This window comes from Rana temporaria, chromosome 2 (genome assembly GCF_905171775.1).
Source record: "Rana temporaria chromosome 2, aRanTem1.1, whole genome shotgun sequence".
Lineage (NCBI taxonomy): Eukaryota > Metazoa > Chordata > Amphibia > Anura > Ranidae > Rana > Rana temporaria.
In genome coordinates this window covers 94,951,569-94,970,077 of record NC_053490.1, presented here as the reverse complement: position 1 = coordinate 94,970,077, position 18,509 = coordinate 94,951,569, and the positions used below count along the sequence as shown (strand labels likewise).

Genomic DNA, 18,509 nt, shown 5'->3' with positions numbered 1-18,509 from the left:
CTTTGCCTTCCCAAACAGCATTCATTCTTCAATTCTAGGTACACTTGCACACAGTTTTTGAAGGAACTCCGCAGGTAGGTTGTTCCAAACATCTTGGAGAACTAACCACAGATTGTCTGTGGATTTAGGCTGCTTCAAATCCTTCTGCCTCCTCATGTAACCCCAGACAGATTCCATGATGTGGAGATCAGGGCTTTGTGAGAGGCAGACCATCACTTCCAGGACTCCTTGTTCTTCTTTACACTAAAGATAGTTTTTAATTACATTGGCTGCATGTTTAGGGTCATTGCCCTGCTGCAGAATAAATTTGGAGGGCAAACGCACACCTCCCTGATGGTATGGCATGATGGATAAGTATCTGCACATTTTTCACACTGATGAGACCACACTTATGGGCTCTGATAAGGCCACACATTCGGGTACAGATGAGACCACACATTTGGGCGCTAATGAGATCACACTTATGGGCACTGATGAGATTGCACTGATGAGCAGTTACACCGTGCACTGCTTTACTGACACCGTCCACTGCCAAATATCTGTAGGAGGGGTTTCCACCATCCCTGCAAAGTTTGCAGTCATTTATTATGTCTTATTTTCAATATGATGTGTATTATATGTGATGTTATATATCACAGAGACTGGTATTGTGGTAATATTAAAGTTTATCCGACAGCTGGTGCAAACTCCCCCTATCAGTGGTAGGGAGAGCCAATCTAATTAAAATGGTATGGGCTCCACAACTCCTATATATTTTCCATAATTCACCGATGTGGATATCGAACAAATGGTTTAAAAGAATTGATACCCAGATGCGGGAGTTGATATAGAAGAAAAAGGTAGCTAGGATTAGTTTAACCACTTTACAATATGGGAAGGATAGGGGGGGACTGGCGGTACCTCACCCCAAAACGTACTTTTTAGCCTCGCAGATACAACAGCTGGCGCGATGGACACGGAAGAAGGAAAAGATCCCAATAGAAATATGGTGACCGGTACTGCTCCCTCATTAAAGGCAGCCTCCCATCTTGAGCAAAATGGAAAAACTTTTTCAAAGAAAATAAATTTCTTATAAGAAAAAAAAAAATATATGAGAGCAACATCCAGGATCTAGGAACCGTATTCCCCTTAGTCTTGTTGGGAGACTTTAAATAAATCCTGTGCCTATACTGACAGCTGTAGTGGTCATTTGCTCTGGTAAGCAGACTTCAACACTACATCACCTGGGTGTTTTTTGGTGGATAGATTGCATGGACTTCCTCTGATGTCACATCTTGAGTATAATATCAGCGATTCACCTTGATTCACATTGGAGATTTTAGTTTTTGGACTTTAATTATTCACTGTCCTTCATGTGACACGTTTGGACTTTATGATTAATATTCATTCACATTTAGCATGGATCTCTGATTGCTTGTGTATTCAGGCCACTTTCTTATATATATTTTTTGTGTATTTTTATTTTTATACCTATGTTCAGTCATTAGGTTTTTACTATCAATATTCACTGTTTTTTGCGCTGTACCTCCTTTTTTAACCTCCCATCTTGAGATGGGCTTGCCCAGTATGCCACAGTCAGCACCCACAGGAACCCTCATCAGAAAGGTATGGGGGAAGCTACGGAAGACTTTGGGAGGCTTTACTTCTTGGAAAAAGAGGGGAATCTGGTTCTTTTCACAGCTGTATGAGGGTGAGGTACTGAAAACTTATGAGCAGCTGTGTAGGGAATACCAATTAGCCCCACTGGGCTTCTATCAGTATCTCCAGCTCCGGCATGCTCTACAGAAACAACAACAAACACGATCACTGGTGGTAACATCACCGTCACCCTTGATGACGGTGGTTTTGCAAGCAGAAGCTCGGAGATAACAAAAATATATGAGGGATTGTTAGCAACAATTCAGAATCATGCCTCCCTTAGAAGTCGCAGGAGATGGGGGGAAGACATTGGGGAGATAGACAGAGACCAGTGGGAGAGGGCACTTGAACCTGTTCCGGTGGTATCCGTCTCCGCGTCGCATAAATTGTCACAACTCTTTATCCTACATAGGGCTTACAGAACAGCGCCACAACTACATAGATGGGGAAGAAGGGATACTCATATGTGCCCAAAGTGTAAGGTTCAGCAGGGGGACTTTATACATTTGATTTGGAGATGCCCAAAGCTTCATAGGTACTGGGAGGAAGTATCACAGTGTATTACTAGAGTAGCACAGGTACCAGTTCCATTAGATCCCCTAGTATACTTGTTAGGGGCCATTGACCCGGGAGAGTATACAAAAGGAAAGTATTATATGATAACAAGACTGCTGTATCTGGCAAGAAAACTCATAGCACGTTATTGGATGGCCCCTGGGGTTCCCACAGGGAAGCAATGGATTGCATATGTCAACTCCCTGTTGGGTAGAGAACACTTGGCCTACAAACAAAGGAAAGCAGAGGGTACATTTCAGGAGATTTGGTATTCCTGGTTGAGAGATGCGAGTGTTGCACCACCAAAACTGGTGATGGATAGATTCTCTATGTAGAGTGCAGAGGACAGGGGGGGAGGGGGTGGGGTATAAAAACATAGAGACGTACATTGGAATTTTATAGGAATGTAAAAATGTTGTACAATGTATGTCATTTGAATTGCAATGAATGCTGAATAGGCATATTTATGTATGAAACAAGAAAAGAAAAATGATAAAAATAAAGTGGATTAAAAAAAAAAATATTAAAGTTTATTGAGATTTCCATACATTAGAGGGTTCAACCGTTATTGTGCTATATTGATTAGTAAGTTAGCGCTGCACTTTTTTTCCCATGAGACATTTACTTGTGTCAGTCACATGCTGCTGTAAAGTAGCATGGCCGGCTCTTTCTGTGGTGCAGCTAGGGATGTTCTCATACACCATACCAGCACTGCTTACTGTTAGAAAGATCTGAAAGCTGCAGTAAGAGGAGGAATATTTCTAATATAGAATTACTGCAGAGTGCAGTATGTATAATTTATAATTGTGGAATGTGTCTACAGTTCGGTAATTACATAAAGCAAGTAAGGGCAATATGTTTATCTGTTGTGGCTAGAGGGGGAAAGCACAGACATGCTTTGCATGTCTAAGCTATAACCTACCTATCCTGCTGTGTGTTACTGAGTAGTAGTGATAAGCTCCGGCATATTCACACCGTGCACGTGCAAAGCCCGCCAGGAAGTCTGCACGGCGCTGCGCTAATCATAGGCATGGAGACATATTCCCGATGCTCGGCTGCAGAGATCGGGAAATGTCTCCCTGCCTGTGGTTAGTGCAGCGCCGGAGCTCATTCCTACTGAGTAGTGTGGCTGGCTGCCTGCAGAATGAGGGGTGTGATTTAAGTTGAAGTGTGCTTGTTCACATTTAACATATACAGGCCTAGTGTACCTTCCCACATTCACAAAGCACGATGGGAAATGTAGTTTGATTACAGTGTAGAGAGAGAAGAGGATATGATGTAATCTCTGTGCCAACAGCTCCTCCTTGGCAGAATACATGCAGCATTTTTTTAATTGGTTGACTTTTCTCTTCAATGGTAAGGAATTTCACAAATGTAATAACTGTTTAGTGTTTTGTGTAGGGGAGGTGTCCTAATGGGGGATTTTTTGCTGATTCTGGAGTTTTGCTTTAAAGCAAATACCAAAGTTTGAGTTATCACCAGAACAGGTATAGAGGAGAAATCTTCACTCACTTTGAAAGGATTTCTTTGGCAAAAAAAAGTTGACAGGGCTTATCTGTCTGTCTGTCTGATCTACTTATCATATCTAATATCACAACATAGTACTGTATATTATGACATGGATTACAGAATATAGTGCCAAACCTGTCTTATTAAAGCGGAGCTCCACCCAAAAAGGGAAGTTCCATTTTAAGACATCCTAACACCCCACCCCCCTGCCTAACTTGACATGTAGTTTTGGAGGAGAGTGGATACTCAGTTTTGACACATATCTTCTACTTCTGCTTGTGTCGCATAGGCAATCCAAGCAGAAGTTGCCCTTCTCCCCCTCCTCAGTCTTCTGGAACACCTCTTAGTTCCCAGAAGACTTTGGAATCATTCACAAAGCGAAGTGGGCAGCCAGCTGTGAAGCCAAAAACTGCGCAGCCGGCTGTGACCTGTTTTCAGCAGAGAGCGGTCTGAAGTCCACTCTTTGCTAACATCACTCAGATCAGTCCAGGCACTGGCGTCATCCCGACTCTGGGAGTCTGGATCTGCCAGATGCCTGGACTGATGGTTGTCTCAGCCTCTCAGTGAGCTTCTCAACTGCTCAGCTGTCCAGTGAGCGTGAGCAGGAGAGCTGCTGATTGACAGGCAGAGCTGAGAGAACCAAGCCATCACAATGTTCGATTGCTCAGTTCTCAGTGCAGAGACGCCGGGGGACAGATGCAGGATCGGACCGATGCTGCATCCACCTAGATGGAGTATAATTATGGGGAAAGGAAATTACCATACTTCTCTTTTAAGTGAAACGAATTGGTACTTGATGGTCTCATCTTTTATTTGATCTAGTCTGGTCATTAAAGTGCAGCTATAACTGATCTCAACGCAATATTCCATGAAGTCCTAGGTCGTTGATTTTAAAGTATATCAAAAGACAAATTTAGTTTGAGTTGAGTGCTGAGAGGTTACAACCCTTGTGATGTTTTTATTAGTGTCGGTGTCCCTGTTCGAGAGATTAACCCTCTCAATTTGTCTTGGTGATCATTGTGATTGGGAGAAGGAAAATCCAATATTTTGGAGTTGTAACATGAGCAGGAAAAGAGTAGAGGTCTTCTGAAGGGATCACTTTTCAAGTGACAACTGTCTGAAAGCATTTCCCTCACTTTGGAGAATTTTCCTCTCTCTTCCTCTTGTGTCAACAGAATGTAAATTAAAGAATAATCTCTGCAATGTCACACAGATAGTAAGAAAACACCTGAGGGGGTTTTACTTTTCCCAATTTATACAAATTAGAAGAAAGTTTGGCTTCAGAGATTCTTTAAAATATTGTTTCCTATATTTATTTATTTTTAAATAACAATTTTTTATTTTTGTTCAGCAATAAAAACAAAGCAGTGGTACAAGAGGTACAGTCGTAACAAAGAGACATTGAATGTAATCAATTGCAATAGCGTATCCAAAGCGTGCCAGGCACAGGCGAGGGGGGACAACCACCCCCGGTCACCGGCGCCGAGCCGCCCGGCAGCAGTAAAAATATGTCAAAAGGCACCTGTGGCATACATTACTACGACATAAACATCTTCATCAACTGTGCATACAGAACAACCAAGGAAGAACTAAAAAATAAAGAGAGAAAAGAGAAGGAGGAAACGAGAAAGGTTAGGTTGGACAGGGTAGAATTGTTTCCTATATTTATATGGTGCCAGCACATTATGCAGCCAGGTCCAGACCTACTGTGCCTACTGGTTAATCTACAAAGACTGTGTACCTACAGCAGAGGTGCCCAACGTTTTGAAGAGCGATGGCCACTTAAGCGACTTGGTAACCGGTCGCGGGCCACAATCAGTGGAGCGGGCGGATGACAGGTCCGTGTCCACTCTGCATATGCAGAGCAGACACCGACATAGCCCACTCTACTCTATGGGCCCTCCGATCTGATCTGCCCAGATAGAAGGAGACGGATCCCCCTTCTGTTTTTTTTATTTTTTTTTTAGCAGATTAGATTGGAGGTAGGTGGGTATAAATGGGCACACGCCCATTTACAAGTGATGCTCCATAGAGATGAACGGAGGGTCCAATTGGGTTGGACTGATCGTATCAAAGGGGCCTAAGGCTGTTTTCCCACTGATGCACTGATACCAAAGGTAGAACGCAGTGCACACCTATGGCTTTCATGCGGGTTAGCTGCACTTTGCCATAGACTTCTATTATATCCTGCAGGTGTGGTGAACCAAACCCGTAGGTAATAACAGAAGTCTTTAGCTCAGTGCAGGTCACCCGTGGGTGTTCTGCGCTGAGCCTGCAAATCAGTTTGAAAGATGCTGTTATATACACTGTGATTTTAGTAATAAACTTACCTTTAATAACAGTCTTCCATTCATGTATTGCCGGCTGTTGCTGTCCCAGGCAGAGTGCATTTGGTAACACTCCGCCTGTGACAGGAGCTGGCACTATATAGGAAGCATCGGCTTATAAGGCTCTGTTCTGCCGCCGCTTGCTTCCTCTACCCCAGGATTCATTCATCACACTGATTCTTTGGGGTGGCGGGTCAGCAGCCCACGATCTGGGCTTGCCAACCCACCATCCCTGAATGGGGAGGTCTCGAGCCACATCAGAGGGCTCTGCGGGCCACTGGTTGGGCACCCCTGACCTACAGGAACTGGTATTGGAAATCCATCTCAATAGCTAACAGATTGCAGGGTACATGGGGGCAATCACATTACTTGCTTATAACCCAATGTATTCCTGCTCTTTAACTTACATAGCCTTGCTCCTCACAGTGGTCTTGGTTGGAGGTGTTTGTTGTTACAATTCTGTACATCAATTACTTTTTTTTATTATTATTATTTATTCTATTTATCTCTGGCTTGATTATATTTAATTTGGCTTCTAAAGCTCTCTTACAACATATTCTTTCGGGCACAACATTTTTGTCCTAGATTTCTGCTGGTTTGGTAATGATATACTCTGTCAAAACTGTTCATTTTCATAATACAGTTGAAAGTACAGAAGTGTGCTGGGATGGGCACTTTCAGAAAGCATAGTTTGTGAAAATATAAACTGATATACAGTAGATGGGTCTTTGTATTCATTCTAGGCATGCATTAGATTGGATTTTTTAAGGTGACAGACTATTCAGCTATACACAGGCAGAAGATGAGGTGTTTGTTGTTCAACCAGTTTCTTATCGTACACATGAGAGTTGCAAAATTAGAAAGCACGATTGAAAGTGATGAATTACTTACCAATTTTACTGGATCTGATTTGCTTAAGTGTAGAACCAGGTGAAATGTCCACTTCAAACCCTTAACTGCTAGCTTCACATTTTAGTAAATTAGAATGAATGTGCACTTGTATTTTTAACAGATGATCCAGTAGAGGATCTTCCTGAAGCCACGGTCCCAAAAGGTGGTCTTCAGAGCAAGGATGGGCAGCAGATACCGCTAGAGAGCATTCATGTCAAAGCTCGATTAAAGGACCTTGCCGCTCAGGTATCTGTGACTTTTACACACTTTTGATCCCAAAAGTCTGTCGCCATTTTTCCTTCACTTACTTTGTGTCTCCTGTATTTAATAGGTTATCATTTTCCAGACCTACAAGAATAATTCCCTCTTTCCAATTGAAGCTAAATATGTTTTTCCTCTCGACGAAACTGCAGCTGTGTGTGGGTTTGAAGCATTTATCAATGGAAAACACATTGTTGGAGAGGTAAACCAAATAGATTTTAGTTTTATGCAGTTATTTTCCATTTGTGCAGAAATGTCCTGTGTGTCCAATATTTTAGAGTGATGACGTTGTCCCTTTAATATATTTTTATCAATTTTATAGTGCTAAGAGGGTTTCTTTTCACTATTGTATAATAATTGTTGTACTATTAATCTTTATATGGCATATGAATACCATGGTCTGGTCCTCCAATTGACTACTTTCCCTTTTCCCCATTCTTGCTCTCCCCTTTATTTTTGATATGATGCATATAGTTATAGAGGTACACCGTCTTATATAGACAAATTGGTTTCTGTTTATGCCCAAAAATTTGCGGTAGTTTGAGATCCATCTTTTAACCATTTTTAAACCAAATTGATTGTTTAGGATAAATATTTTACTAAAGTGATTTTGTATTAGTCTATAAAAAAATATTTTCTGCATAGGTTAAGGAAAAGCAGGAGGCACATCGGGAGTACAGAACAGCTATCAGCCAGGGTCATGGCGCTTATCTCATGGACCAAGATGCACCTGTGAGTTTTATGCACAGTTTCCAGTATTAAAATATGTATATAAGGTGATTTCAAGTCGGCTGTATGAGTAAAATTATGAAAACAGTGGGCGAGATTTACTAATACTGGAGCACTCAGAATCTGATGCAGCTGTGCATAGTAGCCAATCGTCTCCTAACTTCAGCCTGGTCATTTCTCCATGTTTAGTAAATCCCCCACCCCGCTGTGTATTAATATTGAAAACATCACATGCTCTTAAAAATCAAATCTCTTTAGGTAAGAGTTATAAAAATAAGAAAATATTCCTGTGCTGAAGTGTAAAAAAGGAAACAAATGAGTTGCAACTATAAATCACCTGAATATCAAATGTGATATAACAATATACATATACAGAAAATGGTGTGCTTCTTATGACATACTCAACATAATTATCAGTGTTACGTGTATATACATCAAACAAAACAACCATTACACTTTCATAAATGTGATAGGTTAAAAACTGGTCAGCCCATAGTGTAAAAGAACAACTGTGATAAAATGTCTTTGTGAATAAATTGAGGTTTATCTTTTCTCAGTGATTCCACTGAGAAATAAACCATGTGAAGATACTAGGAAGTGTATCTTATATGCATGCCCACCACCACCATAAAGCCTCTTATCAGACAGATGTGATCCCCAATTACTGAGATCAACAGCACATAGGAAGCCTCAAATCCTCAGCTGGAGTCTCCAAATCAGGTAAGTATGGTCAGCAGGGTCCCAGTATAAAAACATGACTTAGTAATCACCACATCGTTTTTTCAGGTTGTAAAAAATGATCGTGTGTGGGCTTTAACGACGTGAAAAACCTGTGCATGCTCAGAAGCAAGTTATAAGACGGGATCGCTCGTTCTGGTAGAACTACCGTTCGTAATGAAGTAAGCGCATTCATCACGCTGTAACAGACAGAAAAGCGCAAATTGTCTTTTACTAACACAAAATCAGCAAAAGCAGCCCAAAGGGTGGCATCATCTGAATGGAACTTCCCCTTTATAGTGCCGTCGTACGTGTTGTATGTCACCGCGCTGTGCTAGAGCATTTTTTTTTCACGATCGTGTGTAGGCAAGGCTGTTTTAATGATCGGGTTGAAAAAACGTGTTTTTCTAGAGCCTGAAAACGTTTTTTACAACCCGAAAAATTATCGTGTGTACGCAATATAAGACTTCTGATAATTGCTGCACTACAGCATTACACAAGCCTCAGAGTGTGAACAATTTATTTAATAATGTTGTCTCTTACATTTCTACCATCTTATTTTTTATTTATTTTTTGCAAACACTGTACATATTGTCTTCTGCATCACTGTTGATTGTCATGATACTGTTTATGCTAGTATTTATACAATATAGTAAATAGTATTTATACAGATATTTCTCTTATAGGATGTCTTCACAGTGAGTGTTGGAAATCTGCCCGCCATGGCAACTGTCATCATTAAAGTCACCTATATAACGGAACTGAAATGTTCATATTCTAGTGTGTCCTTCTCTATTCCTGGAACTGTGGCTTCTTGGCAAGAAGATCAAGCACTGAAAGAAAATACCCAGGTTACTGTAGTGTTCATTTTTATTATACTTTGTTCATTATACTCTGTATACACACATTACTGTGTACTGTATATATGAAAATCAATAGTTTAGATGGCTATTACCAGCTAGACAAAATCCTAGTGAGCCAATGAGTGTGAAATATTACAGGTGGTGCTCTACTTTATCTTGAGCCTTTTCTATTGTTGGTAATTGAAGTACCTATTGCCTAGATCATTAAAGGGGTTGTAAAGAAAAAAAAATGTTTTCCCTAAATAGCTTCCTATACCTTAGTGCAGTCTTCTGTCTGTGACTCAACACCATAATGCGAGGCTTTCTTCCTGATGTGGAGAAAGCCTTTTAAGGGGGAGGGGGCGAGCAGGAGCGTCAGGACACCCACTAACACACAGCTCCTTTCCCTTATCTGCAAAGTAGAGAGTGTCCTGACTTGCCTGCTAGCCCCTCCCCCCTCAAGAGGCTTTCTCCACACCAGGGAGAAAGTCTCGCATTACGGTGTTGAGTTACAGACAGAAGAACAGGAAGTGAGCATTTCTCAGAAGAAATAAGGACATTTAAAAGCAAAATCGAAAGATGAGGTAAGTGAAGGAGGACTGCCCTAAGGTAAAGGAAGCTATTTAGGGGAAAACAATGTTTCCTTTACAACCCCTTTAACATCCCCTTTTGGACATTCATTTGTCCAGCCCTTATCTATGAAACTACAGTTCTCCATAACTTTTTTTTTTTTCTCAGGATACCGTAGCAACAGTGGGAATTGAGGGCGACAAGGCAGCGCAAGGGTAAGTGTAATGTATTTTAAAGGTGTTAAAGTGGAACTAAACTCTTACAAAAGGATACTGATTTTTTTTTTTTTTTTTTACTGCTTTCTTCATATTTTCTTTCCCTGCATTGTGCAAATATTTTAGACTTTTTGTATGAACTTCCTATGGACGTGTGCATTCTCTAGAAGTAGCTTAAGGGGGTTGTAAAGGTTTGGTTTTTTATTTTCTAAATGGGTTCCTTTAAGCTAGTGCATTGTTGGTTCGCTTACCTTTTCCTTCGATTTCCCTTCTAAATGTTTTTTTCTTTGTCTGAATTTCTCACTTCCTGTTCCTCCTCAGTAAGCTTGCCCCCATCTCCCGAGTCGTTCTGGCTGGGGGTTAGTCAGTGTGCTCACCCCCTTAAGGACTACATCACTGTGAGGAGACGCTGTGAACACAGCGTCTCCCTGCAGGGATGTAGTCCCAAGGGAGGAGGCAAGCACGCTGACTAACAGGTGCAAGGTGCTGCTGACTCCTCGCTGATTTCAAAAAGTTCTTTGGTGTGAGCCTTTTTTGACACGTGTGCAGCAGATCACACCGTTGCTGTTTGCAACCTATGTCTGAAGCGGATCAAGCATGGCCAAAACAGCAGCTGCTTGGGCACCACATGCTTGACCAGACATATGATGACCTCCCATGCAGTCCGTTGGCAACAGCACTTGAAAGACTCAAAGAACAAGGCATACTTCTCCTTGCTCCTCATCTGGGATCTCCAACCCCACTATACCTCCAGTCCTCTCAAAAACCTGCATTGATAGAAATGAAGTTATAGCAATAGGTGTCCCAAGTACTTGCGGCCAATCTGCTAGCAGTACCACCATCTGATTTTAGCAGGAAAATTTCCCTACCCCAGTTGCTAACCCGTAGAAAGAAATGACATGCCCCTGTTTAACAGGGGCATGTCATTTCAAAATGTTTGATCTAATATTTCACAGCAGGGCCAGTTCCTGCGCCCAACAAGAGTAACTGTGAGGACTTAGTGTTCTGGGGCCATTTTTAGCTTTCAGCGCTGTTGCACTTTGAATGACAATTGTGCGGTCATGCTACACTGTACCAAAACTAAATTTTTATCATTTTGTTCCCACAAATAGAGCTTTCTTTTGGTGGAATTTGATCACCTCTGGGATTTTTATTTTCTGCAAAAAAAATTAAATAAAAAAATGACCGAAAATTTTGAAAACATTTTTTTTGTTTCAGTTATAAAACATTGTAAATAAGTACGTTTTCTTCTTCACTGATGGGCACTGATGGTACTGCACAGATGGGCACTGATAAGGCGGCACTGATGGGCACCGATGAGGTGGCACTGATGTGATGGCACTGATGATGGGCACTAATATGCGGCACGGATAGGCGGCACGGATGGGCACGGATAGGTGGCACGGATGGGCACAGATAGGCGACATGGATGGGCACGTATAGGCGGCATGGATGGGCACGGATAGGCGGTATGGATGGGCACTGATAGGTGGCACGGATGGGCACTGATAGGTGGCACTAACGTACTAATATATGTGTTGTACTAATGGATGCCAATCAGTGCCAAACAATAATGCCTGCCAATCAGTGATGCCCATTGTTTTCACTGATTGGCATCCATTGTGGGCACTGATTGGCATCCATTATTTGTGATTGTCATCCCTGGTGGTCTAGGGTGGCATACCTGTGGTGGGCATCCCTGATGGTCTAGTGGCATCCCTGGTGGTCCAGTGTGAGCATCCTCGGGGGGGGGGGGGGCTGTGCTGATAATCGATCAGCACAAACCCCCCCTGTCAGAGGAGCAGTCGATTACCGGCTTTTCCTGTTTACATCGTGATCAGCCGTGATTGGACACGACTGATCACGTGGTAAAGAGTCTCCTTTGGAGACTCTGAATGAATGAAAAACGTATATAGCGCGGCACATGCGAACTGAATCGTCTCTGGGCGCTTGTTGTTCCTGTCTCTTGACATCAAAAGAGTAGAGTTTTAATCTGTCTTCTGAAAGTCAGGTGGTTTTCCTCCAACCGAATGCTGGTTGGTAAAGCGTTCCATAGTCTAGGACCCTGGAAAGCAAACCTTCTTTCTCCTTTGGACTTGTATTTGGTTTTGGGTACCTTGACCAGATTTTGGTCGGTGGACCGCAGAACGCGATTGGAATTGTGGGGTTCTATCTTGTCGCAAAGATATTGCGGAGCCTTCCCATGGATGCACTTATGTGTCAGACAGAGTGCTTTAAAAGCAATTCTGTCTTTTACTGGCAACCAGTGAAGGGTTCTCAGCGAAGCTGAGATTGATTCCCATGTTTTTTTCCCAGTCACAAGTCTGGCGGCCGTATTCTGAACGACTTGCAGACCAGAGATTTGGTACTTTGGGAGTCCGAGGTAAAGGGCATTTGCAAAGTCCAGTCTGGAGTTCATGATTGTTCCTACCACGACTGCTACGTCTTCTTTGGGGATAAATGGAATAAGTCTGCGTAGTAGGCGCAACAGATGGTGCGATCTGCTGACTACTGACCCTATTTGTGCGTCCATTGTCATGTAGGTGTCGAAGATGACTCCGAGACTTTTGACTTTGGAGCTAGGGGTGATGATTTGGCCCAGAATGGGCGGGGGTGTCCAGGTTGTTGCCAGTTGACTGTTGCGGCTGGCGTGAAACATAAGAAGTTCTGTTTTGGAACTGTTGAGTTTAAGATAACTCTTAGTCATCCATCATTCCTCTAAACTGAGATGATGATCCTTTTTGTTGCAGATGCAAAAATACAGTTGCGTATCGTCTGCATATGAGTGATAGAGTAGTTCTTGGCTACTGATGATTTCAAAGAGAGGGCGAAGATAGATGTTGAAAAGTACCGGTGACAGGGGGGATCCTTGGGGGACTCCACATGACACTGTGCGCTTTTCAGACGTGAAAGATCCCTATTTCACTGTTTGTGATCGGTTTTCAAGAAAGGAGGCAAACCATGGTAAATCACCTTCTGCGACTTCGGCTACCTCAGCCAGTCGCATCAGTAACAGTTTGTGGTCTACCGTGTCAAAGGCTGCGCTTAGGTCCAGCAGAACCAGGAGACAAGATTCTCCTTCGTCTGCGGCCTCAAGGGTGTCGTCCCATATTTTGAGTAAAGCTGTTTCTGTCCCGTGTCCGGGACGGAAACCTGATTGATATGGGTCAAGTAGATTATGGGTATCTAGATGCTGTTGCAGCTGTTGTACCACTACTTTCTCCATTACCTTGGAGAGAACATTTAGGCCTGTTATGGGACGGTGAGTTGGGTCCTTGGGGTCCAGGGTAGGTTTTTTCAAGATGGGCTGGATTGTGCCCTCTTTCAGCAGGGAGGGCACTATGCCTTCCTTAAATGACTGGTTTATAAGCTGCGTGATAGGTGGTGCCAGGATGTCGGCACATTCCTTCAGCAGTTTAGTGGGGATGATATCATTGGGCGCTGGGCTGTTTCGCAAAGTACCGATGATATTTTTTGTGGCATCAATGGAGATGGGTTCCAGAGTGAACTTTGTTGATTTGTAGAAAGTTTCTCTGGGTGTTATGTGGTTGATTGAGGGGGGGGGGTTGAGGGGGGTATTGTTTTGCAGAATGCTTTCCCGGATTCTCTCAATTTTGTTGATGAAGAAATCCGATAATTCATTGCAAAATTCTTGGGTGTCTGAATTGGGGGCTTCAAGACATCCTGGATTCATGGTCTGGGTGACCATCTTGAAGAGTTCGCGGGGGCGGTTTAGGGCGCTGTTAATAGCCATAGAAAAATTATGTTTCTTGGCTTTGAAGATTTCTTTATGATATTTTCTTGTTATTGCCTTGTAGATGATGAGGTTTTCCTCTGAAGCGCGTCTTCCGCCCTTCTGCGTTCTTGCTTCAGTAGCGACAGCTGTTTGTTGAACCAGCCGGACTTTTTTTTCTGGGTGCGGGCTTTGCGTTTCGGTGCTACTAAATCGGCTGACTGTAATAGGGCTGCATTTATGGCATCCAGTGTATCTGAGGCTGTTTGATGTGGATGGATTGTTTTGATTTTATTTCCCAAGGTAGATTTGAAGAGTTCCGAATGGAGCTTCTTCTGAGATCTAGTCCAGTGTATTGTCACCGGCTTGGGTGCTTTTACCAATGGGGGAATTTTGGAAATTATGAATTTAATTGCATGGTGATCTGTCCATGGCAATGGTTCATTTTCCAAAATGCTTATTTTCAGATTTTGTCTGAAAATTAGGTCAAGTGTGTGACCTGAAGCATGTGTTGGCCCGCATATAAATTGCTGTAGCCCTAATCCTTCCAGGTGATCAATACAGGCGTCGGCAACGGGATCCTGTGAGGAGTTGGCCCAGAGATTGAAGTCCCCGAGCAGCAAAAGGTGTTTGCTGTTAAGGGTATAAGTGGAGATAAACTCCGTCAATGATGGCAGAAGCTGTGATTTTGGCCCGGGTGGTCTATAGCAGAGAAGAATGTGGACAGTCTCCTCGGGGTTTGTTTGCAATTGAAGAGTAAGGGTTTCCATGAATGGAAGGGGATTTTGAAGGACTGGCTTAGTGATTGCAAGGTGAATCTTGTGGATCACCGCCAGGCCTCCTCCTCTTTGCCCTATTCTGTTTTCCGTTATAATATGGTAGTTTTCTGGCACCAATTCTCCGAGAATGGTGTTGCAGTCATCTGAGAGACAACTTTCTGTAATAAAGAGGCAGTCCTAGATCGTATTTGTGACGGTAGTAGAAGGTATCCCCGTCCAAGTCTTCCCTTCTTCCCATAAAGAAAATCACCCAATATTCCACGAGGAGGAATATTCCTGGGATCGCCCAATAATCCACACATGAGCCAAGCTTACTGCTGGAACAAGACACCCTTTAATGGCAGCATGCTGCTAGTTATATATACAGTTTACAAGCTAATCCTCAATCAAAGAACAATGCAATCTCCACCCCCTTTTCACACACTGGGGGCTTCCATACAGATCATAGGTAGACACTTCGGCGCCGACTCTGAAGACACATTTCTTTAGATAATGACATCAGTGAAGTTAATTACTAGTTGTAACAGAATACGTTCTCTAGACCGCTTGGCCCCGCATATAGAAGAGGTAATTACCACAATGAAGCAATCAGAATAATTAACATTTCAACAGTCTGTTACACAGAGGAATGAGTCACACATGAAATCACCTTTTACCTCTAACACACACAGCATTACTAGCAGGGAGAATTAAACTGAAGCATATAGGCAAAAAGTCCTTCACAGTATTGTAGTATGAAATCATGGATTTCTAATCGGTGTTTTACTGCCGATCTTGTGTTGATCAAAGCACATCATATGTGCTTAAGCTGGGGTGAATGGCTGAAATTTTTGATGGTCGATCGTCGATCGATTCTCACCCTGCAACAACGATCGCCGCGATGGGTGCCCCCGGGGGCGCGCAGCGGCTCAATATCATATGACGTCCACTCAGGATATTGAAACCACTTTGCCGATGTCTTTTTGCATAAGGTGGGCGGCAAGTGGTTAAAATCACTGCTCCTGAAAAAAACTGCAGTTTTTAAAACTTTTTTTGCATTGATACATTTCCCTGGGGCAGGACCCGAGTCCCCAAACACTTTTTATGGCAATAACTTGCATATTAGCATATAAACAAAGGGTGTCCCACACCAGCCGGTGGGGGAACAAATGACTGAATAAGTGACACCAAAATCAATGGGTGAGAAAATAGAAAAGAGTATAAATGTATTGATAAATATTAAAATATATATCATACACGACCCTCTTAGTAGGGGAGAGTGAAAAAATGCGTATAATCTGACACTAAACAGATGGAGATGTAAGCATCAAAAACAATCTCCATACGTGGCCACTAATATTATACAGAACATCGGACAAAACAAACAACGTTATGAAAAACAATCGTCCGGATGCCAAAGGTCTCTATGTGGATGGGCATGTCACGACAAAAAGTCGTGTAAATCTCATTAAATAATGTAGTAAGACATGGGCATCCACATAAAGGCCCCTGGAGGTTTAAGCCCAAATATAGAAGAATTGAAGGTAGGGAGGGAAGGGAAGAAGGGAAGGAAACCAATGTGCTTCGGGGTAAACACTAATGTGGGGAAGGGGTCCCCAGCAAGTGCACCAATCCAAACTGTATAAGGTAATGAAAAACGCTGCTGAGATTGAGTGTTACCAAAGTTCAACTGTGAATTATTGAAATCAAAAAATCTGTAATGTAACTTTGAAAAACGTTGAAGTCTGAAACAGCAATGAACAAAATTAATAACGGTTTGATCATACACCTGATAGTATTGGAAATAGCAGGTGGAGATATTCTCTGTAATATTACGTTCTATAGGGATCCCGATATAAATCTAGTGTGTATAGATGTATAATACACTGAGAAATGGTGACTGGAGGGTTATAGCAGTATGAATTGTGGCTTGTAATCAAGCATGTGATACCTGTTTTGGGGAGCCTATGTATAAAGGCATCTGCCGGTCATCCTCCCTGTAATGTCCATGTGTCCATCTGGTGATCCGGATCTCCTGTGATGATGGTAGTGAAGCAGACCACTGTGGATAAGGTGGAATGGGATGCTGGAGCTATCCCTCTGGATAGATAGCGGACAAGCATTGGTATCTGATCCCTGGTATCTGAGGGCTTGCTTCCGGGACGCGATGAAGAGAGAACGTCACGTGACGCTAGTGACGTCCTCTTTTCATCGCGTCCAAGACGCCAAATAATTACGCTGAAACTGGATGGGATCCCGGGCCTCATGCACGAGGCGTCGCCTGTAATGTCTCTCTTCGGAGGACTGGGCTCTAGTGTCCAGCACTTCCGCTACATATGCTAAAAGTCCTGGTAAGAGTATTTTACAAGGCCCAGGGGAGAGGTCTCCTTTAAATAGGAACCCATATCCCTGAAGGTTGGCACACAAAACCCGCCGTGATGGGTGAAGATTGGTGCTGTCTGAATTTTTCAGCAGAAAAACCTGCGGCGGGGATAAAGGTAAGAGGAAAAGGAATCCTAAGAACAATCTTAAGGACCTTTTTCCAATTTTGAGTAAAGGTGTCTTCTCTTTTATCACCACTAGAGGGAGAGTTTTACTCACCACGCTCTATACAGTGTCAAATCCAACAGGACAAGCACACTTCCTCCGCTGTAGAGCTCTGCATAGATTGGCCACCGCTTCTCTCCTCCAGACGCTGGGCAAGAACGCCACAGCACAGTCAGTATCAAGCAGGAGGAGACTTCCTCTCGCCCCAGGACAGCTGCCATTTGTTCTAGGTCACGCGCGCACGTGGGCGCGCTTGATCGGCGGCGGAAGAGGAGGAGGAGCGGGATCACCAGTGTGCACGGGCGCGGGCACGCTAGTTTAAAGCATGGTGCTCAATACAGGAGCCATAAAGGAGACTCGGAGGCCGGCAGCTCTTCCTTTGGGACACAGCAGCATTCAGGGGGCACGTAAGCTCTATGTGGTGGGGCACTCACAAGAGAAACACCTACTCCATTGCATGAAACTGTGTGTTTAAGTTGCATACTTTATGTAGATTGCTAAACTGAGCACAGTAGTATATGCATTTGGTACCTCAGCCTGTTGCTTACTAATATGTCTTCCCTTCAGGGACTATGAAAGACAAGAAAGCACCGCCGCCTGAGACGGGGGGCTTTAGCCGTGCCTGCTCGGTACCTTCCTCCCCTGTAAATTTAGACGTACTTATACAGGAGGAGCCATTGCCACTATCAGGGATAACAATTTCTCACAATTTTTACCGCAGCCCTGGAAAAATTAGAAGGGAAGATCGCTACTCTAATCCCAAAGTCCAAGCAAAAAATGTATATATATAGCAATCCGATATCGGACCGATATGTACAGTCTTTGAGAGATGGAATTGGTCGGAAATTCTTATGAAGGAAAAACAAAACGGCCACTCAAAAAGAACTGATGTAAGATTGTCCTCTCTGGTATGCCGATCAGACGATCAGTGTGGATGGTGAAAACCTCAGCAACGATTCACAGTGATATCCAAAAAGATAAATAAATGGATACTCTTACCAGAATATGTGGACATACACGTCAGCGACGGTATGTTGATCAGGCATGCACGAACTCCTAGGAAAAGGTGGTGTTGATGGGAAACGTTCCAATATGTCAAACTTTAATCCCCGGGAGTCGGTAGAATCCGAGCGGCAGAAAAACAAATCTTGCAGGAGAGATTCACAACCAAATCTTGCAGGAGAAGTTCACAAGCATAAATATGCAGTGAGCGAAGC

General features: G+C 43.1%; 1 protein-coding gene across 3 annotated transcripts in view; it reads left to right on the top strand.

Moving 5' to 3' along the window:
* Positions 1-18,509, top strand: part of PARP4 (poly(ADP-ribose) polymerase family member 4) — a 381,003-nt gene that overhangs the window by 115,414 nt on the left and 247,080 nt on the right. For all 3 annotated transcript variants that reach the window (XM_040340552.1, XM_040340551.1, XM_040340554.1), the window contains 5 exons: positions 7,042-7,166; positions 7,252-7,383; positions 7,827-7,913; positions 9,314-9,478; positions 10,208-10,254. In XM_040340552.1, coding sequence (XP_040196486.1) covers positions 7,042-7,166; positions 7,252-7,383; positions 7,827-7,913; positions 9,314-9,478; positions 10,208-10,254 — 556 coding nt within the window. The remainder of the gene's footprint in view (positions 1-7,041; positions 7,167-7,251; positions 7,384-7,826; positions 7,914-9,313; positions 9,479-10,207; positions 10,255-18,509) is intronic.